The sequence below is a fragment of the Pelodiscus sinensis genome, chromosome 1, assembly GCF_052426305.1.
Source record: "Pelodiscus sinensis isolate ZL-2025 chromosome 1, ASM5242630v1, whole genome shotgun sequence".
Taxonomy (NCBI): domain Eukaryota; kingdom Metazoa; phylum Chordata; order Testudines; family Trionychidae; genus Pelodiscus; species Pelodiscus sinensis.
Window position 1 is genome coordinate 20,416,663 of NC_143052.1, and position 25,277 is coordinate 20,441,939.

The 25,277-nt window shown below is 41.1% G+C and overlaps 1 protein-coding gene across 1 annotated transcript in view; it reads left to right on the forward strand.

Annotated features, from left to right (window-relative positions):
* The window catches only part of PCLO (piccolo presynaptic cytomatrix protein), a 501,171-nt gene that overhangs the window by 426,678 nt on the left and 49,216 nt on the right, over positions 1–25,277 (forward strand). Inside the window, exons 22-23 of the mRNA XM_089778439.1 lie at positions 6,123–6,264; positions 12,415–12,482. Coding sequence (XP_089634565.1) covers positions 6,123–6,264; positions 12,415–12,482 — 210 coding nt within the window. The remainder of the gene's footprint in view (positions 1–6,122; positions 6,265–12,414; positions 12,483–25,277) is intronic.

A 25,277-nucleotide genomic window follows, 5' to 3' on the forward strand; every position in this document is an offset into this window, starting at 1 on the left:
AGGAATAACTATTGGGATAGGGGAAAAGATACTATCTACAATTTAGAACTCAGAAGAAGGTTCTCTTTGAGATAGTGGCTATTTTATCTGAACCAGTTGCCCACACATTTAATCTCAAGTTTCCCTCTTTAAACAAACTGCTCGTTCTGTCTCGATGAATGGCTGGGAAGTCTGGCAGTGCTTAGTAGCTTCCACTACATTATTGATTGATTGGACAGCTCATGGCTGTAGGTGCTGTGTGAATTATCTCCCTTATGCTTAGCTTGAAAAAAAACACATGCATTTCTTTTCTGTAGTCTCAAACCCCCTTTCACTGCAAGATTTAGTAGTAGAATTTGGCTCCTCTACCTTCCCCATGGATTTTAAAATGACATTATCCCTTTAAAATGACATTTGAGGCCAGACACTCATATTTCTCCAGTTATAGAATCTAATTCTCGTCCTGGCTCCATAATTATGAGTTTTTAAAAAAATCTACTCCCCTATGTGGAGATGACTAGAATTGTGTTAAATTTTTGTTGTTGTTTTTAATTTGGAGAAGTGCAGAATTTTCTTTCTTTCTTTATTTTAAATCTTGCAATTGTTTTCTAAAATAGGATATAAAGATTGCCGCAGGAATGCCTTGTTTCTGATAGGGATGTCTTCACATAGATCCGTTAATGGCATTGAATGCAAAAGAGATATAGGTTGCATTTGTACGTCTAATCCTTTTTCGTGGAGAACTAGGTAGTGTATTTAGGCATGTAAATATTTGCCTCCCTCCTGGGCTGGTATCAACTTCGCTCACTTTCTTAATCATAATTATGTGGATAAAGCATTGAGAGCAGCAGATTTAGAGGAAAGAAAAACATTTCAACCTAGAAGGCAATCAATAGCTCTTCCAATCCCATTCATGCAAACTTCATTAGAAGCCTTTCCATTTAAAACCAAATTTGGATATTTTCATTATATAGACTTAAATGAAAAACAAACAAACTGATAGCAGTTCTGGTGCCATTAATCTCATGACTGATATCAGTTACTGGTGCCATTAGACCCACCAGGCTAGTGTTAAAATATTATCTTATAGTTGGCAGTTGCATATTTATTGAATTATTATCAACCACTGCAACTCAACGTTAGTAGAGAACAAGATGTTAAGTTAACAAAAGGAGCTTGCTATTAACCGCCTGATCAGAATGAACACCAGAATGAATGGTTAATAGCAGAAATCTGAACTACTACCAAGGAGGAGACTAATTTTACACCCTTTAATCCTCACTCCCTACTTTGTCCACTCCATACAGTCAGATGATTTTTCCAGTGTTCCATAAGGCTGTTGGCAAAGTCTTGATTTCACTTAGACTACTGTTTCTACCTAGAGCTAAAAGCTAAGTAACATTTTCTTGCCCTGTCCTCACAAGAGTTTATAATGTTATAGGAATATAGGACAGACCTGGAAAAGATCTTTTGGGACATCAATTCCACTACCCTGTTTTTGCAGGCAACCCATCATGTATTCATGAGCTCACACATGAGCATAGCCAGTAGAGAAGGTTGAAAGTTTCCCTTAAACTGTTTTTCAATGGACAACTGGATTTTTGATTAAATGAAAATGTTCACAAAGTACGTCTACATTGCAGTGCTATTTCGGTTACTGAAGTATTCCAAAATAGCTATCCCTCAGCTTCACAGCAAGCCCGTTATTTTGAGCTCGCTATTCCAACGTCCCTGTAAACCTCATTCGATGAGGAGTAAGGGTCGTTTCAGAGTAGCGAGTTATTTTAAAATTTGGCACTATTTTGAAATAGAATCGCTCAAATTGCATATCTTACTTTGAGTTATGGTGCAGTGTAGATGCACCCAAAAAGTGTCTGCTTTCTGTGGAAAAAAATGAATATTTTGTTGAATAATTGAATGTTTATGGAAGTTCGAATTTGGTTTTTTTTTCCCCAATTAAAAGTCAAAAATATGTTGTGGGGAAAACAGAAGGCAAACAGATCTATTCTATAGCACTAGGTCCCAACGTGGCAGCAGTGGCAGACTAATTCCCTTTGTGGATCAGACACAAATGAATAACCCATATTGAATGTTGAAGCCTTCAGAACTTGAGTGCTCCATGTATAATACTCAATTCTAGTAATAGAGTTGATGGGAAAGGAAATTAACGTGAAAAATGTAAAATAGGGGAGAGTGAAGAATAGAAATTTAAAATACTAAATGCAAAATGCATTCTCAAAGGACATTTTATTCCCAATGAGCACCAAGAAGGAAGCTTGGTGTTCCTAAAAAATAGAACTCTTAACAACTTCAAAATGTAAGTAAAGGCCTAGGAGATAAATTCAGCTATTGAGAACAAATAGTCTTATAACAACATTTACGCATTTCAAAAAGGAAAAAACAAAAAGCACAGTTACAAAATGGGAAAAAACTGGCTTAGGAGGTATTACTGCTGAAAAGGTTCTGCAGGGTTATAATGGATTATAAATTTATAAACTGAATAGGAACCAACAATGTGATGCTGTTGCAAAAACCCTAATATCATTCTGGAATGTATTAACAGTAATGCTGTACATAAGACAGGGGAGTTAACTGGCTCCCTCTACTTGCTGTTAGCAAGACCTCAACTGGACTATTGTGTTCAGTTTGGGATGCCACCCTTTAGGACAGATGTAGAGAAGTTGGACAGTGTTTAGAGGAGAGCTACACAAATTACAAAAGAAAATCGGACCTGTGAAGAAAAAATTAATAAAAAAGGGACACATTTAGACTTGGATAAAGACAACTGTGGTGGAAGGAGGGATTACTGATAATATTCATGTACATTAAGGCTACGTCTACACTGGCACCCTTTTCCGGAAATGCTTAAAACGGAACAATTTTCCGTTATAGGTATTTCCAGAAAAAGCGCGTCTACATTGGCAGGATGCTTTTCCAGAAAAGCACTTTTTCCGGAAAAGCGTCTGTGGCCAATGTAGATGCGCTTTTCCGCAAAAAAGCCCCGATCGTCATTTTCACGATCAGGGCTTTTTTGCGGAAGAGACTACTGTGCTGTCTACACTGGCCCTTTTCCGGAACAGTTTTTCTGGAAAAGGACTTTTGCCCGAACGGGAGCAGCATAGTTTTTCCGGAAAAACAATGATGATTTTACATTAGATCGTCATTGCTTTTCCGGAAAAGCAAGCGGCCAGTGTAGACAGCTGGCAAGTTATTCCGGAAAAGCGGCTGCTTTTCCAGAGTAAGTGGCCAGTGTAGACACAGCCTAAGGCATTTATAAAGAAGATAATGAGCAATGGTTCTTCATGTCCACTAAAGGCAGGGTAAGAAGTAATGGGATTAATCTACATCAAGGGAGATTTAAGCAAGACATTAGGAAAACCTCTAGAACTATATAATTAAGCACTGGAATAAACTTCCAAGGGAGGTTGTGTAATGCCTGTCACTTGAAGAAGACCAAATTAGAAAAATACCTATCAGAATGGTCTATGAATATACTTGATCCTCCTTCAGTACAAAGGATGGACTAGATGACCTTTTTAGATCTCCTCCTGTGCTACATTTGTATGGTTATAATGTTAGGTGAAATCTTGTTTGGAATGCTGTACTCAATTCTATATTCCTACTACTACCCATAAGGATACAGAGGCAGTGGAGGAGGGGCTCAGGAACTAGTCTTTACAGAATAAACAAGGTAACCAGGAGCGATGTCATTCCCCTCTGTTTTAACCATGAACAAGCTGAGGTGTTCAATAAGGACCCTAACTTGCAGGTATCTCCATAATGAAGGAGCAGCAACACCATCACACTTCATAACCACCGCTTTGGTCTTTTATCGTTTTTGTGGGGTCAGGGATGTTTAGATGTGATGGCATGAGGAGTAACCAAGCCTATGTGACACCATCCTATGGCACACCTGTGTGGAAACAACCACTGGGATTAGTGCAGATCCTGCAAACAGTCTAAAAAATTAGATTAAGGGTAGCTTTGGCTCAGGCATGAGCAAGGAGGAATCCACACTGCCAGAAGTAGGAGGCCATGAGATTTCTACAATCCCCTTCTCCTCGTCCTCCTAGACACATCTCTGGAAATACAGATTTTGGGTGGGCCTTCTACTCCTATGCTATCCAATGATGATCTAGCTCACTGCCCACTTGAGTTGTCAGGAATACCAAACTGGCAGAGTTCCTAGTGTAATGTCATTTATCTATTAGGCTCTTCTTTTGCAGAGTATTTGCACAGCTACATCTATTTCTCTGGAAAAACAGAGACTTTGATTGGTGCCTCACTGACACAGGCATGATTTGAAAAGTTAACTGCTAATCATCTCTTCAGAATAATTTAAGTGCTAAGTGTTATGAAATACAGCTCAGAATCAATGGGTTCTTAAAGAAACCTAGACAGTATTCAAATGGAGGGACTGAGGGACTGAAAATAGCTGATGATAGTAGAGTTTTTAAAAGTTACTTGATGGCTGAATTCATTATGGAAGATTCATTATGAGTAAGGTTCCCTTTAAGATGTGCAGTAACACCCCCCCACACACACACACACAGCTGCTTAATAAGCCCCGCCCAGCCAGGAGCTCAGGGCTCTGAGCACAGAGCTGCCTGGCTGGGGGACGGGCACTTCTCCCTCAGCTATAGCAGGAGCTTCCTCTTGAGGACAGAACAGCAAGTACATCCAGTGGGGCTCATTAAGCATCTGCAGGGCTGTGCTACCATGCACTTTAGATGGAACCTGGATTATGGGATTAGATATTCATGGTTAGGACAGACCAGTGACTCACAGTGCACTATTTCCTTTTATCCTTATTTTCCACTGTCAGCTATTCACCCATTTTCAAAGGATATAACTTTGCGTCACATTGCAAGGCAGTTTGCAGAAGGCTTCACCAGAAATAACACACACCAAGTCAAACATAAATATCAGGAATTTGGATGGGATAGTAACTGCATTCTGGGCCATATTTGAAATTATTTGTTTTAGATTTTTGGCAAATTTCATGTTTAAATATAATCCCTTTGAAGTCTTTGTCTTCACACTTCAAGGCTGACCAAGATAACAGCAAAACTTTATGTTTACACCCTGGCCACATCTAAATAGCAGTGATAAAGCCAACATAAGCTATGCCACTTCACCTACATCAATTGCATAGCTTAAGTCAAAATAGCTTATTTTGGCTTTTGGCGCTGTCTATATAGCAGGAAGTTTGAGGAAAAGCATTCTTCCTCCGACTTCCCTTACTCCTCATAAAATGAGGGTTACAGGAGTCAGATTAAGAAGTCCTCCAGCTCAAAATAATTGCATGTAGTGTAGACGCAAACTGTGTTGTTTTGAAATAACATCAGTTATTCCAAAATAACACTCCTGTGTAGATGTACCCAAAGTGAGAGCTTTTAGCACATATGTCTCTCTCCTCAGCATTATATTTGTTCTATTAAAATAAGTGTAAAGTGTCATCCATAGCTATCTTTTCTAGAAAAAATCACTATATTTATTTTTCCTGGGCAATTGTGTTATTCAGTGTGTGAACAGATATTGTTCATTGTTCTTCTATTAAGTGTAGTGTCACAATGTGGTCTGTGTATATTTCTCAACTTGCTGCCAAATGCAGGGCAATTAATTCATTTGACATGTCAAATTAATAAACCAAAATAAATCCTCTAAAGTAAAAATAATTTCTTTAGAGCAGACCAAATGAAATTAGTCTGGGAAATAGCAATTTGGTAAATTGGTGCTAAACCTCTAAGGGCTGTGCTTAACAACTCAAGGCATACAATATGGTTACAAAAGATATTAAGAAGCAGTTGAGAAATGCAATGGTATGATGTTTGAAGATGAGGTTGTTTCTGTTCACAATTTATGTGAACAGGTTGTATATTGGTGATATTTCCTTTTGGCTTCCCTGCACTGTATCAAAAGTCATCAAATGCAATGAAGGAATGTTTCATTCAGAACAACAGGAAGGTCCATTGGTATTCTCATCATAGAACTATCCTACTCACTTTGTCAAATGAATAGGAAGTAAAGTAGAATTTAAAAATGTTTGCAGCATGTAATTGTGATCAATAGCACATTCTTAGCACTGTTCATATTTGTGTCTTACATGCTTCTTTGTAACCTGTTATTCCTGCTCTATACAGCAAGGCCTACCAACCACCGCCCAGCAGAAAGCTCTGTCTCCACTGGCTCCTCAGCCAGTAGTTTTGGCAGTGGATATAGCATGGATAGTGAAGGAAGCAGCAGCACCACAGGGGAGAACAATCTGTTTCCCATTCCAAGAATGTAAGGTTTTTTCCTTAATACACTCTCTTCTCCTGATGTACTATGTACAGCATGTTAAGGCCTCAGAGTTCCTGATCTGTCATTTCATCCCAAGACTCGTGTTATGCAATATAACAAGCTAATAGCATTTAACTAGATAGGACTCTCATCAGAGTCTGTAATTGCATTTTCCACTGTACACAATTACAAATGTTGAATCCCACTCCACCTCTGACTCTGCAGCACAAATGAATTGTTCTAATCCAGTAGCAATCTCCTCTTTATCCTGTTTCATGTACATTAGTAGAATGGGCTTGAGACACAAAGTGCTGAGGGAGAACAGAACTTTTGCCACATTTGAGGATGTTCAATTTGGGTTTTTATTTTCATCCCATTCTAGACATAGGGACTAACAGCAAAATTCAGATCTAGATCTGAATCCAAAGCTCTCAAAGTTTAGGAATTTGAATGTAGATATTTGGTTCAGCCCCATGTCTGCATTATCATAGCAGTTTGAGGAAGATTTCTACATCAAGTCCTTTCTCTTGACAATACAGGATTTCTCCACAGTCTAACAACTTTCACTATTAAGACGTTTATCCTGATTTTAGAACACTAAGCTTTATCATTGTTAATCTTATCGATTGCATCTAGTTATGCTCCTCGTATCATGCCAGATAATTCCTCTCCCACTTCTCATGTTATGCAGAGGGGAGTACAAAACTTGGGGCAGTCTGAGACCTAACTGCTAGCCAGTGTTAGGGTATGTCTACACTACCCCGCTAGTTCGAACTAGCGGGGTAATGTATGCATACCGCACTTGCTAATGAAGACCGGGATTTGAATTTCCCGGGCTTCATTAGCATAAGCGGGGAGCCGCCATTTTTAAATCCCCGCTGCTTCGAACCCCGTGTAGCGCGGCTACACGGGGCTCGAACTAGGTAGTTCGGACTAGGGTGCCTATTCCGAACTACCGGTACACCTCGTTTCACGAGGAGTACCGGTAGTTCGGAATAGGACCCTAGTCCGAACTACCTAGTTCGAGCCCCGTGTAGCCGCGCTACACGGGGTTCGAAGCAGCGGGGATTTAAAAATGGCGGCTCCCCGCTTATGCTAATGAAGCCCGGGAAATTCAAATCCCGGGCTTCATTAGCAAGTGCGGTATGCATACATTACCCCGCTAGTTCGAACTAGCGGGGTAGTGTAGACATACCCTTAGAGAGGAATGTGGATGCTGAGGACCTCACTTCTATAAAGAAACTCTGATTTCCTCCAGCTGTGACTTTGACTCATGTTTCTAAGGCTTTGTCTACACTGAGAAGGTATGGTGACAAAAGGGCTGTCAACATGCAAAGGTCACCAAAAGTGAAATATAGTCAAACCAGTTTTTCTGCCCCCCATTGTCGACATTTCATGGACCCATTACTAGCATCCTGTCCACAGATAAGAACAAAGTAATGTGGGAAGGCAGAGCTGATTCCTGTACTTCTTGTGATTCCCTGGTAGCTCTGTGAGCTCTTCGTGCTGAGGAATGTCAAAGCAGCACGGCAGTCTCTCCAGCTCTCCCCCTGTAGCAGCAGTCCGCCTACTGCTGTCTTTCTAGTTCAGGGCAGAACAGAAGAATTCCAATGATTTGTTCTTTGTTCCCCAAATGGAGCAGCTCAATCAGCTGTCAGATACTTCCCAGAGCTTTGAAAGGGGAGGGGTGCATGCTTGCAGGACAGCAGAAATCACAAAACATTGAGCCCAGCATCAGGGCAGGCATTGTAGGATACTAGCAAAAGCCAGTTCTCTCCATAAAACAAACAACAGAGTCCACACTGGCTTTGCCAACAATAAAGGGAGAGGAAAACTCAAAAGTCTCTTGCAGGGCTGGAAGGTTTTTATCTCCAGAACTGGGCATTGTTGCATTGTAGTGTGTATGCTCTCACTGTTTTGTCAACAAAAGGCAACATTTTGGTGATAAAATGTTCCAATGTAGACAAGGCCTAAGTTAGATCCACACTTTGGCCTGTGGCAGTACTCTCAGCCCAATGTTGTGCTGGAACTGCACTGTCTAATGAACTTTTTCATGTCAATCTTCCTTTCCTACATGCCTTTTCCTAACACACTATGGTTGGTTCTTGCTCTGCAATCCTGAAATCTGATCCGCGAAAGATTGGAGCAAATATTCTAAGGGTTCTTGAATTTATAAAAGAAATAAAACCAATTTGTCCTGTATAGTTTGTGACATTCCAAAGTGCATGTCCCTTGTTGCAATGCAGTGTAATAGCAAATGACTGTAACCTATTAGATGCTAAAAAGAAAAAGAGCTATCAATCTTATTTTTAAGTTTTCCCTTCAGCAACTGGCAGGGGCGGAGGGAAGGAAGAATTAGCTCAGGCTATAAAGTTCCATCTGATTAATTTTTTATTGAATCTTTCATTCACTCTTGCTGCAGATTAAGACAAATTGTACTTCAGGGGAGCAAAAATTAGTTTTAATTGTATTTTACAACCCATATGCATAATTAGTTTATAATGGTTCCTGAAGATAAAATACAATGTCATGGTGTGCCAGGAAAGCCTGAGTTTTAAACCACTCTTATTTCATGCTGCTGGCCACTTAAATATCTAGCTGAGAAAAAAAAATAAACGGTGATACTATGGGGATTATTTGATGAGTTAGCTAACCAGAAGCATGTCATTGTAGATGTTAGATATTGTTACAAGTGTCAAGGGAAAATAATAAATAAATGACAATAGAAGAAAGCACTTTATAAAGTGACTTCATTTGGTGGGGTCTTTTCTTTTTTGTGTGTGTTTATCTCTCATCAAAATGCCAGAACTTGTATGAAATGTCAGAAAACTGCCAATATCCCCCATACCAAACTGTGCTCCAGAATGAGGGCCAGATTCTTCATTGCCCAGTGCATTGTGCAGATTTTTCTATCAATGTAAAGTGAGTGTAAAATGCTACTAAACTGGAATGGGAAATGATTAAAGAAATTGCATAGAACCTGAACCTGAGTACTCATAATCCCTACAGTGTATTTGCCATGCTCCATAATTAAGTTCACCCTTTTTTTTAAAAAAAAAAAAACCCACCTTTGCTAGGCAATTAAACTGAAATAAAAAAAGTTTAGTATTTTTTTTCCATCAGATTTTTTTTTATTTTATCACAGAGATGGACAATTTAAGTTGCAACTAAAGTGTGTAACTTAAGAGCCTCATTCACAGGTAGTGTTGGTCAACACATCTCCATTTGACTGCAGTGTTATGGAACAATGCCAGTTTACTCCAGTTGATGATCTGGCGCTAAATCTCTATCATGGTACATAGTATAGTCTTCCAATTGTAACCTAGAAGTGTCAGTTCAAACTTGCAAAATTTATTTTGTGGAGGATGGTAATCATGCCTCAAAGTTTGTTTGTAGAGAAGTGGAGTATGTTGAAATAAACAAGACAAGGCCAGACACTAACCTCTGTCACACCTATGTAATATTGATAACAACCAGGCCCATATATAAACCAAATGAACAGAGGAAAGAACTCTACTTATGAATCAAAGGAATTTTAATCACACCGGGTAGCTGTCAAGATCAGACATAACAGATGTGATTAGTGCTAGTGTCTCAATGATGAGTTGTTTCTCATACCCAGAGAGTATCAAGGAATCTTCCCAACCTGAACTGTAGTGTCACAACAGTTATTAGAGTGATTGTGCAAATATTTGTCTTACCTTACAAATCATAGCAATCGTATACCCTTTATGGTCTAAGAGGATTGACTCATGAATGATGTGACCAAGAATTTAGAGAGACAAGGTGGGAGGTTTTTTTTTCCTTTTGTTTTGTGTTTTTTACTGGACCAATTTCTGTTAGTGAGAGAGACAGGCTGTTATATTTACACAGAGCTCTTCTGCAAATCTTGGAAATATGCTAAGAGTCCCACAGCTAAATACAAGGTGAAAGAGATTGTTCCACATAAGTAGTTATAAAGTCTCAGAGGGGTAGCTATGTTAACTTTAAAAACGACAAATAGACCTGAGCCACCTTTGAGACTAACAAATAAAATAAAGAAATATATATATATATATAGTATCATGAGGTTTCGTGGGCAAAACCCATTTCATCAGATGATGAGCTAGAGCAGAAATAACAGAAACCAGGTTATTTATAACAAAGGCATCCTGTAGGACCAATGCTAACCCACTTAATTAGCCTTATTGGCACCAGTTCAACTTTGACAGACGCCTTTTTTTTCCTCTGTTATAAATAACTTCTCCACATTAGAGGACCTTGATTTTGTTGATGACCTTGTGCTGCTCTCCCATACGCATCGTCATATGCAAGAGAAGACAACTCGATTCTGCACCTTCGGGAAACAGGTCAGACTAAAGCACCCTAAGGCACCAGCATCAGTTAAGATCGATGTCCACTACCTACCTATCACAGAGAGCTTTACAAACTTGGGTAGTATTATCAGGCAAGATGGAGGCATCAGAAGCAATATCTAGAACAGACTCAGTAAAGCCAGAAATATCTTCATGAGTCTGAATGCTCTATGGAAGTCATCACAGTACAGCATCCATACTAAACTGAAGTTTTATCAGAGCTGTATTTTATCAACACTGTTATATGGATCAGAATGCTGGCAGATGACAGAGTATGACCTCGATAAATTGTCTACTTTTCACACCAGAAGTCTTTGGAGGATCCTCCGTATTTTTTGGCCAAGAATAATTTCAAATTAGGACCTGCTTGAGTGGTGCAAACAAGATGACATGGCTACCATCATTATGAAAAGATGTTGGAGATGGATTGGGCACCTGCTCAGGAAAGATGGAAGCTCCATCACAAAGACTGCTGTGCACTGGACCCCTGAAGGGAAGCAGAAATGAGGATGACCCAAGGCAATGTGGCGCTGGACCACTGAAGTAGAAATGAAGAGCATGAATTACAGTTGGGGCACTATTGAAAGGCTGGCCAGAGACAGACAGAAGTGGAGGATCTTTGTTGCTGACCTATATGCCAGCGGGCATGAAGGGAGATGATGATAAATAACTTGGTTTCTGTAGTTTCTACTTCAACTCATCATCTGATGAAGTGGGGTTTGCCCATGCAAGTTCATGGTACTATATATTTTTGTTAGTCTGTAAGGTACTATAAGTAGTTATAACATCTATGTTAAAGGACCATAAAGATGAAGAGGCCCATTAACACCTGGCCGGTTACAGTGTTACAGGGGAAAAAGCTGCAGGAGCAGGGATTTGTGTGTTATTAATACTGTAATAAACCATAAATCCAGTCTCTGTATTCAAGCCATGATTTTTAGTGTCTAGGATTTTAGGTTTCCCTACAGGCTTCCTTTCAGGACGAGGACTCGGAGATCAGATATTAAGTGATCATTTTGTGAAGAGTGTTCACACATAGGAGATGTTGTTTTGTCTTATATTTTTGAGAATGTCCTGATTGCCTGATTTCACCTACAATGTTGCTGTTGGGGCCTTTTCCCCTCTTTTCTTCCCTATGACTGGAGAGGTGTTAATGGGCTACTTCACCTTGAATGATCCCTTGAAAAAATGTATTAACTACTCATGCTAAACAATCTGTTCAAGCCTGTATTTAGCTGTGAGGCTCAGTGCATTTCCCAGTCCTGAAGAAGAGCTTTGTGTAAACTTGAAAGCTTCTTTCTCTCGCCAACAGAAATTGCTCCAATAAAAAACATTACCTCACCCATCTTGTCTCCCTAATATCCTTCGACCAATGTGGGTGCAATGGCCAAGAGCTGTGATATATTAGAATACATGGACTAATGCTTATAATCTGGCCCTGTGTTATTTATTTCACCTTTCCCATAGCAGACTATAGAGAGAGGAGGAACAAGCTATCCAAAGATGTGATTACAAGTTTGTGCAAAAGATCGACAAGCAGACAGATAGCATTTCTGAAATGACTTTTCCAGTTTACAATGGGAGACCAACACTTCTGCATATCTAATCACATTTCTGCAAAGTTATTGCCCTTTCCGTTATGTACGAAAAAAATGTTCCGTGCCTTCGAGGGAAATCAGGATGGGATTGTTTCTTCTCTTTTTGGACAGTTCTAATCAGCTGTTTGAGGATTTCTTTGTGCTTTGGTGTCTTGTGTTCAAGGCTTCACTGACGGCTACAAAACTGCTTTTTTCAACAGAGGGAAGATGAGCCAGAATGGACAAGAATCAGTAAAGCAGTCAGGAGTGGGGTTAACCGATGCAGAAGGTAAAATCAAATACAAACAACATTACAATGCATTGCCTGACCATTTATCCAAACAAATCATTGTTATTTCAACTTTTTGCTTTATGAAGTATTAGCTGAATCTGTGTCAGTAGTACAGCAGGAGTGGGCAATAAGCAGCCTGTGAGCCAGATGCAGTTTGCCAGGGTTAGCCCCTAGTAGGCCACCGGCACTTTATTTACCAGCATATCTGCAGGTACGGCTGCTTGCCATTCCCATTGTTCTCAGCCAATGGGAGGTGTGAGAAGTGGTGTCGTGCCCCATGCTGCTTCCCGTAGCTTCCATTGGCTGGAAATGGCTATCTGCAGCCACTAGGAGCTGCAAGTGACTGTACCGGTGGACGTGCAGGTAAATAAAGCATTGGCAGCCTGATAAGCACTAACCCTGCTGTGCTGCCTCCCGCTTATTGCCCTCCACCCCACATTAGAGTCTTAAACTCCAACTTTTCAGGCCCTTGCTACACCCTAGCAAAGTCAAAGGGCTTTTGTGTAAATGAGAATCAGACCTTGTCTGTTTATTTAAGGTCATAAAATGCCGCATTGCAATGAATAACAATTTCCATCCAGCAGTTTCATACCACTGGAGTAAAAACAAATGCTTTATGTAGTCTGTGGAAGTGATTCTATGCCTCCTCTGAATTCAATAGAAGGACCTCAATGGACAGTGAATCAGGATCTTAGTACATTTCAGATTACTCTTTTCATATAGGAAACAGCTTGGGGAAGTTCTTGGGTATTTTTTTTTAATTTAAATCAATGAGGAAAGTGACTGTTCATGACAGTGAGGACAATGTGCCTGTCAGTGACCTGTGAGGTTCTCCAAACAGCGGTCCCAAAGTTGCTAAGGCCATAAGTATAACACCCATCCCCTTGTCATTGCTGCATGGGCATCTTTTCAGCAGATACCGACAGTAATCTCTAAAGTGTCTCATGCTTTTTTGATGTGTGCTAACAAATGAACTATCAAAGAACAAAGACTCATAGAATCATAGGGTTGGAAGAGACCTCAGGAGGTCATCAAGTCCACCCCCCTGCCCAAAGCAGGACCAATCCCAACTAAATCAAAGCCAGGGCTTTGTCAACCCAGGACTTAAAAACCTCTAGGGATGGAGATTCCACCACCTCCATAGGGAACCCATTCCAGTACTTCAGCACCCTCCTAGTAAAATAGTTTTTCCTAATATCCAAAAGTGTTGGTGGGAATTAGCATGATATATTCAATGTCCACAAAAGTGGAGGGATTCAAATTAGAGCTGTTTGGGGAAATGAGACTTTTTTTCCTGTAATCATGTTTTTGGTGAAGAATCAAAATCATAAATATTTCTTCCAAAAACATATATTGCAGTTTTGAAATGCCACAACAGTGCTTTATAGGAACTGTACTTTAGATGTCTCATGGTCCTATTCTCCTCTGCAGGCCAGGTTTTCTGTTCAGACTACATCTCCAATACACCAGTATCTCCCTTCAGGGTGAGAAGAGAAGTTGCATACATCATGACAGTCATAGTGAATCATGGGATATGAAGGGTGCATCTACACAGCAGCGTTATTTTGGAATACCAGCCTTTATTCCAAAATAACAATGTGAGTGTCTACACAGTAATTCTGTTGTTCTGAAATAAGTTTGAAATATTCCGACTTCTGTAAACCTTATTCAATGAGGAATAATGCCTATTTCAAAATAGCTATTTCAGAATAGCAGTAGTGTGGATGTTCCACTGCTGCTATTTCGAAATAGCTCCTCTCCAGGGCCATTCAGACTAATTACTCCCCCAATGCCTCCTGGCCCTCTAAATTAAGGTAGCATGTCCACATTAGGGAAACCTGCCCTGGACTAATTTTGAGGCTTCGCTGTAGTGTAGATGTCCTATTTTGAAAAAATCTAATTTGGAGTATTTCTTCCAGAATAGCTTATTTAGAAATAAGCATGCAGTGTAGACATACCCGAAGTCTAGTTGGGAAGTTTGGTCTATGTAGGAAAGGAGGAGCAGAAAGATTTTGTGAAAAAAATTAAGTGAAAAAAAACCCCAATTTTTATCATAAACACCAAAATCTGGAATGTTCATGGAGACAGTTTGGGCTCGTCTACATTGGCCCCTTTTCCGGAAGGGGCATGGTAATTTTTGAAATCGCAATAGGGAAATGCGCAGGGGATTTAAATATCCCCCGCGGCATTTAAATAAAAATGTCCGCCGCTTTTTTCCGGCTTTTAGAAAAGCCGGAAAAGAGCGTCTACACTGGCCCCGATCCTCCGGAAAAAAAGCCCTTTTCCGGAGGATCTTATTCCTACTTCAAAGGTACATTTCAGATTACTCCGGAGGATCTTATTCCTACTCAAAGGTACATTTCCTATTCAAAGTAGGAATAAGATCCTCCGGAAAAGGACTTTTTTTCCGGAGGATTGGGGCCAGTGTAGACGCTCTTTTCCGGCTTTTCTAAAAGCCGGAAAAAAGCGGCGGACATTTTTATTTAAATGCCCGGGGGGATATTTAAATCCCCCGTGCATTTCCCTATTGCGTTTTTAAAAATTACCATGCCCCTTCCGGAAAAGGGGCCAATGTAGACGTAGCCTTTGTGTTTGAGTGTTATGCCTATTTTTATTCTCTAAACAATATTTTTAAAAGTGGTTATATTAATCTGATAGTAACTGGTATTGCTAGTCAAGCTATTCTGTCAAGAGACTTCCATTCGAAAGATGTTTGTTTGCCCTTGAGACATTGCACCTTTCCATTTTTTTAATTTCTGCATTGTTGGTTTTTAGTCATCCTGTGCACTGTTCACTTTGCGTGAGTGATTAAAACACAGAATCTCACTCTCCTCACACTTACACTCGACTAAAGTTATGTCTACACTACGGACACACTGGTGCTTTTGTTTATGAAACTTTTTGTCAGGCTGGACCAAAAACTGTTTTGCTGATAAAAGTGCTAGTGTAGATTGAGCCTCAGTATAGTAACTCCATTGAAGCCAATAAGAGTTACATAGTTGTGAAAATCAGGCCCTAATTTGGTGTTGGGTCCAAACTGATGAGTTCTCATTACTTGTACTCAAAGTAGGTCAGCTCCAAAGGCAGCTATATAAAATCTGACATGTCACATTTAAATATCTTTAAACAAATGTAGGGATTTAGACAGAGAAAAGTGGGCTCAAGTTTCGACAAGATAGCCAGGAAATCCCTTCTCCCTTTCCTCACCCGACAAGTTTCAAGACACAAATGGGATGCAGAGTATTTCAAAAAAATACAGAGAAAAGAGGATTAGGTTTTGCAAGGCTCCACTCCAACTATGCACAATCTTTGGACATCATTAAGATACGCAAATACGTGATCATTTACAAATCTGTACTTAGATATCTAAATGACCAAAATTAAAGGTGTACTTATTGCAAAGAAAAAGACAAAAAAAAAAGAGAAGAAAGGAAATAATAAGATTAAAATGTGATCCTTAATGTCAGTTACAGGAGGAGGGTTTTACTATTTTAATAATTATGATTCCCTGAATTATACTTAAGGTAAGTTTGATTTATTTTACCTTAATGGAATTAGTGAGCTCAATAAATCGGAGAATATAGAGCAGGAATCAGATTGATGGTAAAGCTATGTATATTTGGGATCACCTGAGTTGTTCTATCCTTCATAGTGAATTCACAGTCTATATTTATGTACAATAACAAATGCCTTGAAACAAACCTTCAGGTCTTTACCTTTAGAATGGTTGAAATCTAGATCCAGATTTTGATCCAAATTTTGTAGCTTAGATCTGTTTCTAATATCCAATAATACCAATGTTCAGAAGCAGTGCTTAATTTGTGCCAGCATTTTCCAGGGCTGAAGCCGAGCACTTCTAGACTTAGTTACTCATAGCTTCAGCACCTCTGGGCTTGGCAGTTTGTAGCCCCAGTACCTCTGGGCTTGACACATCAGTTATGAAAATAAAAATAATTGCTAGAGCCCTGGAACCCCTTTCATTACAAATTAGGCACTGCTCAGAAGGAAAAAAAATATTTAAAATAGACTAAGTTGTCATCATTCATAAATGTCTCTGTTCATCTTCCTCTCTCTGTTCAAATTTTATCCAATCAAATATTAGGAAAGAAACCCAGGATTTTCATAAAATTGTCTATGGAAGTTTTGCATAATGGGTGATGTGTATTTTAATAGGTGTGCGTATTAAAATAACGGTCGTAGGTGATAATGCACTTTCTTGAATTTTTACTGGTGTCTGCATAGAAAACAGTTTGATATTTGATATAGGAGATGTAGACTTTAAAGAGGAATACCAAAACCTTAGGGAGCCAGGTGTTAAAAAGCTGATTGAGCAACACACTGAATAAATTTTATTATCTCTTTGGGAATTCTCCTAAAGTAAAGAGGCAAAAGGAATATTCTGATGGCACTGTATCAAACTCAGTGGAGTAGATTCTATGCTACTCTAACTGAGGCTACATCTAGACTGCAAGCTTCTTTCAGAAGAAGCTTTTCTGGAAGAGATTGTCCAGAAAAACATTATTTGAAAGAGAACGTCTACACAGCAAAAGCGCAACGAAAAAATGATGTGCTTTTTCGAAAGATAGTGTCCACATACATTGGATGCTATCTTGCATTTCAGTTCTGATTACTGTGCATGGAGCGGCCACCAGGGCACCCGTGCTTTTTCCTTGAGGATTCTTCTTTCGAAAAAACACTGTCATCCGTGTCCACACACGCCTTTTTCCTAAAAAGCTTTTTTGGAAAAAGGCTTCTTCCTCGTAGAAAGAGGTTTACCACTGTTGGAAAAGTCCCTCTGTTCTTTTGACTTTCTACCAAAAGAACTCAATAGCAATGTGGATGTAAGTGTAGTTTTTTCAGAAAAACGACCGCTTTTCCCTAAAAACTCTGCAGTGTAGACATACCCTGAGAGATATCCTGAGATATCTGCTGTACTTCATGGTGGTCTGAGCTGTGCTGTTGATGGGCTGTGCAGCATTTCAGAATCCTGAGTACTATGACTGGAGCTTCAGCAAACCTATTTATTATGTCTGAGGCTGAAAATTCCACACACCTCTTAGCTTCTCATTGTCCTGGTATTTATTTACAGAGGCAACACAAGAGTTTCATAACCATGCCAATGGTTATTCTTATTTTGAAAACTGTTATCTCCCCTGGGAGTTTGGAAATAGCCTGAATAGTGTAAATATTGATTTGTTCATTATAAGGAGAGGAAAGTGAGAGGGAGACTGCATAACGCTCCTTACTAACAAGAATGATCCCCAATTATACCATGTATCTTGAATTAAGATTTTATTTTAACAGAACTTTTATCTATTAGTTGCTATAACTGTGTCCCAGCTCCATAGATCAGTCTTGTAGCACATTGATGGTCAACAGGCTCAGCTAGTGGGACACCAAGGGTACGTCTAGACTACAGGGTTTTGTTGACAGAAGTTTTGTCGACAGATACTGTCGACAAAGCTTCTGTCGACAAAGAGCGTCTAGACTACATTCAGTTCTGTCGACAAAGCAAGCTGCTTTGTCGACAAAACCCTGTAGTCTAGACACAACCCTACATACAATAACACCTTTTGTTGACAGAACTCTGTCGACAGAAGGTGTTATGCCTCGTAAAATGAGGTTTACCAGCGTCGACAAAACTGCTGAGTTCTGTCGACATTATGTCGACAGAACTCAGCGGTAGTGTAGACGCAGGTATAATTTTGTCGACAAAAGTCCACTTTTGTCGACAAAACTCTGTAGTCTAGACACACCCCAAAAGAGAAGTATTCATCAGAAAGCTCACTGACTGATTATTTTGTGACAGCTGATACCTGCAGTTTCTAAAATTTGCCTCTTATTAATTGAGTTTGTAAAGCCCATCTCTGTGTGGAACTCCTTTTGATGGTAATGACAGAGAGGTCAATATTTCTGAAGAAAGGTAAAGGACAGAGAGTTTAAGCTATAGTGTGAATACCATAGTTTTGAACATAAGCATTGAAGTTTTGTATAATTTCTCCATAGCCATTTCCAGGTAGTATTCCCAACTCCTATGCTATTAGTTTCAGCTATTATGAATTTGAATGATAATATGATAGCATCTGCGCTCTTTTCTGCCTTCCAAATGTCTCAAAAATCATAGGTATGCCAAACCATTGCTAATGCATAGTTGTTGTTTTTTTGAAAATCAGTCTACTCTTGCAAGTATTTTTCTTTAATCAATAGAAGCTTATAGTTACGATCCATGTGACCAGTGATTTGACCATAATGGATATTGATCCAACACTTTAAAGGGAAAATGAGCCAATCTGAAATGTTACCAACACTATCTACAGCTGTGATGGAACAGATATTTTTAGTTTCTACATTCATCTCCAGGAGTGCAATGAAAGAGAAAATTGCCAAAACCTCTTAAGATCTTTCTTCAAGAGCCTTATGAGTCAAGAGACAGTGTTCTTTTTCATAGTAGCAGGCTACATACTTATGGGCTTATTGTGCCGTCCTTGCTTACACTGAGTCAATGGGACTATTCGTGCATCCAAGCACTACTCAGAATGAGTAAAAGGGACAGAATTTGGTGATTAATCAGAAAGATCTATAGGTATAGGGCGTCCCCACTATGCCACCCCAAGATACGTACATTCCACACTAAAGTCATTGGTGCTTGTAGTAACTGATGCATTATAAGTCCTCCCATTCCGTGTTTTTAAGTCACACAAAAAAAATTGCACAAATGGAAGTCAGTCATGGGGAAAAAATTCCCAGCTTTAAGTTGTTTCACTATAAGTCCAAGTTTTTTGGAACATATCTTGGACTTATATTGAGGATGGCCTGCACTGCCAGTTTTCTGCATTAAAAATTTTAAACAAGCTGCTATACCTAGAATTTTTCAGCCTTCAATTTTTTTAAAACTACCGTTTGATATAAAAACACTATGGCTGTGTTTACATTGGCACCCCTTTCCGGAAAAGGGATGCTAATGTAGCACTCTGGAATAGGCAAATCCACAGGGGATTTAAATATCCCCCGCGGCATTTGCATTAACATGGCTGCCACTTTTTTCCGGCTTGGAGATAAGCCGGAGAAAAGCGCCAGTCTAGACATGATTCTCCGGAAAATAAAGCCTTTTCCGGAGGATCTCTTATTCCTACTTGAAAGCATCCTACTTGAAAGTAGGAATAAGAGATCCTCTGGAAAAGGCTTTATTTTCCAGAGAATCACGTCTAGACTGGCGCTTTTCTCCGGCTTATCTCCAAGCCGGAAAAAAGCAGCAGCCATGTTAATGCAAATGCCGCGGGGGATATTTAAATCCCCCGCGGATTTGCCTATTCCAAAGTCTACATTAGCATCCTTTTTCCAGAAGGGATGCCAGTGTAGACACAGCCTATGAGATTTTGTGCTATCAAGTCCTAACTCCCATCTCCCATCTAGGACTCCCAATAGCATAAGATTAATCAATGCCAGAAATATTTAAAGGGGAAAATATCAGCAAGGATGATCTCTGACAATAAAAAATTGCTTCGCTGCTGAGAGAAAGTGGCATGAGGAATAGAAAATAAGCAGGGAAAGTACAGGACTAGAATCCAGGAAGTCTAAGATTCACTATTGAATGTCATTTTAAAGTTATGTGGACTTGAGCCAGTTCCTTATCCGCTAAGGTTGACCAAATAGTTCCAGTATAAACTCATAGGAAATAAACTGTGGCCCATTGCCTGAAACAATGGATACCATTCCTGCTGAAATATTTAATTGTTTTCATTGAGCTGGTAATTGAAATAGTGTACAATAGTTTGTTTAGTTCCTAAAGTTTGAATATTAGTTTACCACAGTGAGATTAGTTTGTGTGGTTTGCAGTGAAAAAAATCCAGTCCCACTTTGCTTTGAAGTCTCTTGAGAAGACTATAAATTAATTGTCTCTGCTGCTTGCCTGGTATTGCCCCACATGATCATCAAGTCTCTGGTGTCCTTGGTCATGTTGAGTGAATATACAGTGTTGTTTACAGAATCACTCTGATGTATTCCTAAGTTTCTGTTCACAGTGATCCAGTTATTCTGATTCTACTGCCTTTATATTGGATGCTATATTAGACTCTCAGCTCATTTTGATAGTTTTAGTATTCTTAGAACTCAGCAAGTGAGGCTTCTCCTTTGGTGTCTGGCCAACCTGACAGAATGACAGATGTGAGCATTTGTAAATCTTGGCCTTTATAGTAGATTGCTCTTTTTTCTGTCTTGTGCAATAATTTTAGTTTCTTATTTCATGTAGCTACCGCAACTGCCTCACTTCTAACACCTTGTTTTAAAGTCAAGCATTAAAACAAGAGACACACAAGACAATATAACATTCAACATTTATTCCTTCCTCCTTATATACTCTGCTCTCTCAACAAGAACTTCCTGAATGTAGAGTTCTAAGGCCAAGTCTGCACTACAGATAAGATTGAAGCAGCTGCATTCGATCTTCCAGGGTTCAAATTAATAGGTCTAATTAATTTACAGGTCTAGTTAACAGGTTTAGTTAAGACACACTAATTTGAACTGAGAGGGTGCTCCCATCGATGCCCGTAATCCTGCTTCTACAAGGAGTAAGAGAAGTTGAAGGGAGTGTATGCTCCCTTTGACTTCCTGCAGTATGGCTGGGCAGAATCGGAGTTAAGATGCTTTGACTTAAGCTATGCAGTTAACATAGCTGAAATTGTGTATCTTAATTCACACATCCCCTAGTGTAGGCCAGGGCTAAATATCTATACTTCATCATGCTACATCTCCTACTATTGTGAAGCTTATTTATTTATTTATTTCCACCAAATGGAATTTATACTTAAGATGAATTTGTACCTGAAGGCTGAGAACATAGATATGATTCTGAACTCTATTAGAAAGAGATATAGAGGAAAAGCCAAAGTACCTAGGAAAAGAAGTCCTCATAGCTACTTTCAGAGGACCCCGATTGTACAGCCCTTGTTCATAATGGTTGTTATGTACTCATAGTAAGTCAATGGAATTACTTGTGTTAGTAAGTGCTTGTCAACATGAGTAAATGATGCCCAGTGCAAACCAGAGGGTAAACTCCTTAATTTATCCCTAAAGCCCATTTTTCCTCAGAGCCTATTTCAAAGAGTCACACGTTTCAAGTAAAAGGTAGATTAGTTTAACTCTGGGACTATGCTCTGAATGACACCAAACTGAGTGTAGGAAAGAACGGGGAAGTAGGAAATAACATGAAAAAGGGAAAATTGCCTATTAGACATTTACACGGATAACTGTGAATCTTAATTAACAGACTACTGCCAAAGCTACTGTGAGGGAGTGTTTTATTTATCATTCATAATAATGTAAATTATTGTAGTCTTTTCCCAAGTTTTGATTACATGTTCCCTTTTTCCTCTAATAAAGTTGTCCTTATTTCATAGACAAATTCAATATCTGTGAGTGGGGAAGTATTGCCTATTAAGGGTTCCCACTGAAGGTATTTAGTAATTCAAAAAATTCAGGAGGGGGAGGCCTCGAGCTGGGGTTGTCTGTTAGTGTTGGCATCCTAACTTTTTGAACCCAGCCCTTGTACCTTCCAACAGCACCAGGTTAGAAGGGTTACATTACTAATCTTCTAATAACAAACTTTCTTCCTCAGAAGAAATTATCATGATCATAGTAGGCAAACTGCTTAGAGTATGACAAGGCGTAGTTTAGATTATCAAATGTGCTGCAAAGTATCAAAAAAGTTTAAATAAGCAATAAAGTAGTTAGAAATGACAAGACAATTATGAAGTACAGGCAGTCCCCGAGTTACGCGGATCCGACTTACGTGGGATCCGCAGTTACGAACAGGGCTTTCCTCACCCCGGAGGACGCGGGCGGCGGGACTGCCCAGATGCGCCGCAGTCCCGCCGTCTGCGTCCTCTGGGGCGAGAAAAGCTGCTCCGCGTCTCCCTGGTCTGCTTGGGGGGGGAGGGGCAGCAGACCAGGGAGATGCGGAGCAAAGCCTCCGAGGACGCAGGCAGTGGGACTGCCCAGACGCGCCACAGTCCCGCTGCCCGCGTCCTCTGCGGCTTTGCTCCGCGTACCCCTGGTCTGCTGGGGGGGACTCCCCCAGCAGACCAGGGAGATGCGGAGCAAAGCCACTGAGGACGCGGGCAGCGGGACAGCCCAGACGCGCCGTGGTCCCGCAGCCCGCGTCCTTGGAGGCTTTGCTCCATGTCTCCCTGGTCTGCTGCCCCTCCTCCCCCCAGCAGACCAGGGAGATGCGGAGCAAAGCCACTGAGGACGCGGGCAGCGGGACAGCCCAGACGCGCCGTGGTCCCGCAGCCCACGTCCTTGGAGGCTTTGCTCCATGTCTCCCTGGTCTGCTGCCCCTCCTCCCCCCAGCAGACCAGGGAGATGCGGAGCAAAGCTGCGGAGGATGCGGGCGGGACTGCAGCGTATCTCGGCAGTCCCGCCGCCGGCGTCTCCCTGGTCTGCTGGAGGGGGTGCAGCTTGTTCTCTTCAAAGTAGGAATAAGATCCTCCAGAAAAGGGCTTTTTTTCCGGAGGATCGGGGCCAGTGTAGACGCTCTTTTCCGGCTTTTCTAAAAGCCGGAAAAAAGCGGCGGACATTTTTATTTAAATGCCGCGGGGGATATTTAAATCCCCTGCGCATTTCCCTATTGCGATTTCAAAAATTAGCATGCCCCTTCTGGAAAAGGAGCCAATGTAGACGAGCCCAAAGGGTTTTAGGAACCCTCAATAACTCATGAACAATGTTATTTATCATCATGTGCTTATTTGCATTTTATTGGGGCAAGTACCACCTTTCCAAAATATGTGCAGTACAAGAGAAATGGACAGTGGGCTAGCTTCTCCCCTCATTCCACTGTGAACCAGAACTAACTCCACCTCAGTCAGTGGAGTTATATAAGCTGAAAACTGTCATGAGAGGAAAATCTAGCCTGTAGGAATTAACAAAAGAGACATCCTTGGATGGCATGACCAACTCAGTACTATTCACATAAAGTAACATCGGAGAAACCAGGAAAATCAAGTTAAAAACAATTGGCCAGTTGAGCAACTGTGTAGCTACAAATAATGCTACAAGGTGAGAGATCTGGGTTATGAACAACCAGGAGATCAGACTCCATAGCATTTGCTATTTTATTTAATGTAACAGTATTGTTTCTTGCCTCCTCTGTGATCTCTCATTCCCTAGGTTCTCACCGGTTTGTGGGTTACAGAACTTCTACATGCTGCACTTAAATAAGCAAGGTTCCGTTAGCTTCTGACAGTTGTTTATATACATTGAAGAAACCCTCTGCAGTACATTCCCTTTGGAATTCTGATCTTCCGTTCAAGAGAGATCTCTGTGATATACCCAGTACTGTGTAATTTCTCACCCCTGGGCTGATTTCAATTCTGCCATCACTAGTTCTCTTAGAATTCCCCTGAGAACGAAATAATGGGCAAGATTTATTAACAATTTGAACGGACAATTTGTATAGTGCACCGTGTTAGCAGCAGAAGCAAAGCCAACAATTTACATTTGATTGAAGTAGCTGTAACCTCATAAACTTAGATTTGAGTTAAGGTCTCAATCTTGATTAACTAACATCCCAGGCCAATCCTCTGGGCTGAGTCATGTCATGTTCAGAATGTTCAGTCTCCTGGGATTAGATTGGCTCCAAGAGATCTATTTCCATCTCGTGTTCCCAGTGCTATCAGCAGTTCCCTGGTGTTGTGTGTAAGAGTTAAAAAAAATGTTTTAAACAAGGAGAAGAGAAGGGTTAAGATGAACTGGTACAAGCTGGGAGAGGGGACTTTCCATTAATCAAGAATGCCTTTTAGTCCCATGGGCTTTTGTAGCCTGTAGAGCAGGGGTGGGCAAAAGCCTCTCAGAGGGCCAGATCTGGCTTGCCTAGGGCTTTGATCCAGCCTATAAGACAGTACCAGTCTCCCCCTCCCCCATGTGTGTGTGCCATGGGGAAAGGAGCTCAGCCCCCTCTACCTCCCATGCAGCTGCTGGAGAGGAGGCAGCACTGGGGCTGAGGCTCCTCAACAGCACCTTAGCCACATGGCTTGCGGCCAGCCCCAGGCCATGTGGCCGTGGTAACTGCCTGGCTGTGGCAGTGGCACCTCCAGTCTCTGGGGCTGGCCCTGGGCTGCTGTGCCACCAGGATGGCCTGTGGCTGTGGTTCCTCAGGGCTGGCCCAGGAAACACGTGGGTATGGCAGCAATGTTTCTTGACTCCGGGGCCAGCTGTGGCCAGGGCAGTTGCGTCTCCTGCATCTGTGGCAGCGAGGCCATGGCAGCAGTGCTTCTGGGACTGGTCCCAGGCTGTGTGGCCATGGTAACAGTGCCTCTGGCCCCGGGCTGTGCAGCCACGCCAACGGCACCTCTGGGGATCACCCACAGCTGTGTGGCTGCAGCAGCGGTGCTGCTGGCCTCCAGGGCCAGCCCTGGACTGTGTGGACAGCCATTGCTTCAAGGGGACACAAATCCAGGTATGGTTGCCCTTAATCCCCAGACACCCTCCCCATCCCAATCCCATCACTTCCCTCCCCCCAAGACCCGGCACCCCCAGCTTGCTCCAACACCCTTCCTTGTTCTTGCATCCTCTCTCCTGGCCACACACTGTACCTGCCCTTGTTCCTGCTCCCTCCACCTGGCCAGACACCCTACTCCCAGCCTGATTCTGCATCCCAGCTCCTGCACCCCTATCCTACATGCCTATCCTACATGCTGGCGGCCCTATCTCACACACTGTACCCCTCATTTTTGTCCTTTCCCCAGAGTCTAAGGAGGTCCATAAAATCTACTAACTCCAGAACCCCATAAAAGTAAA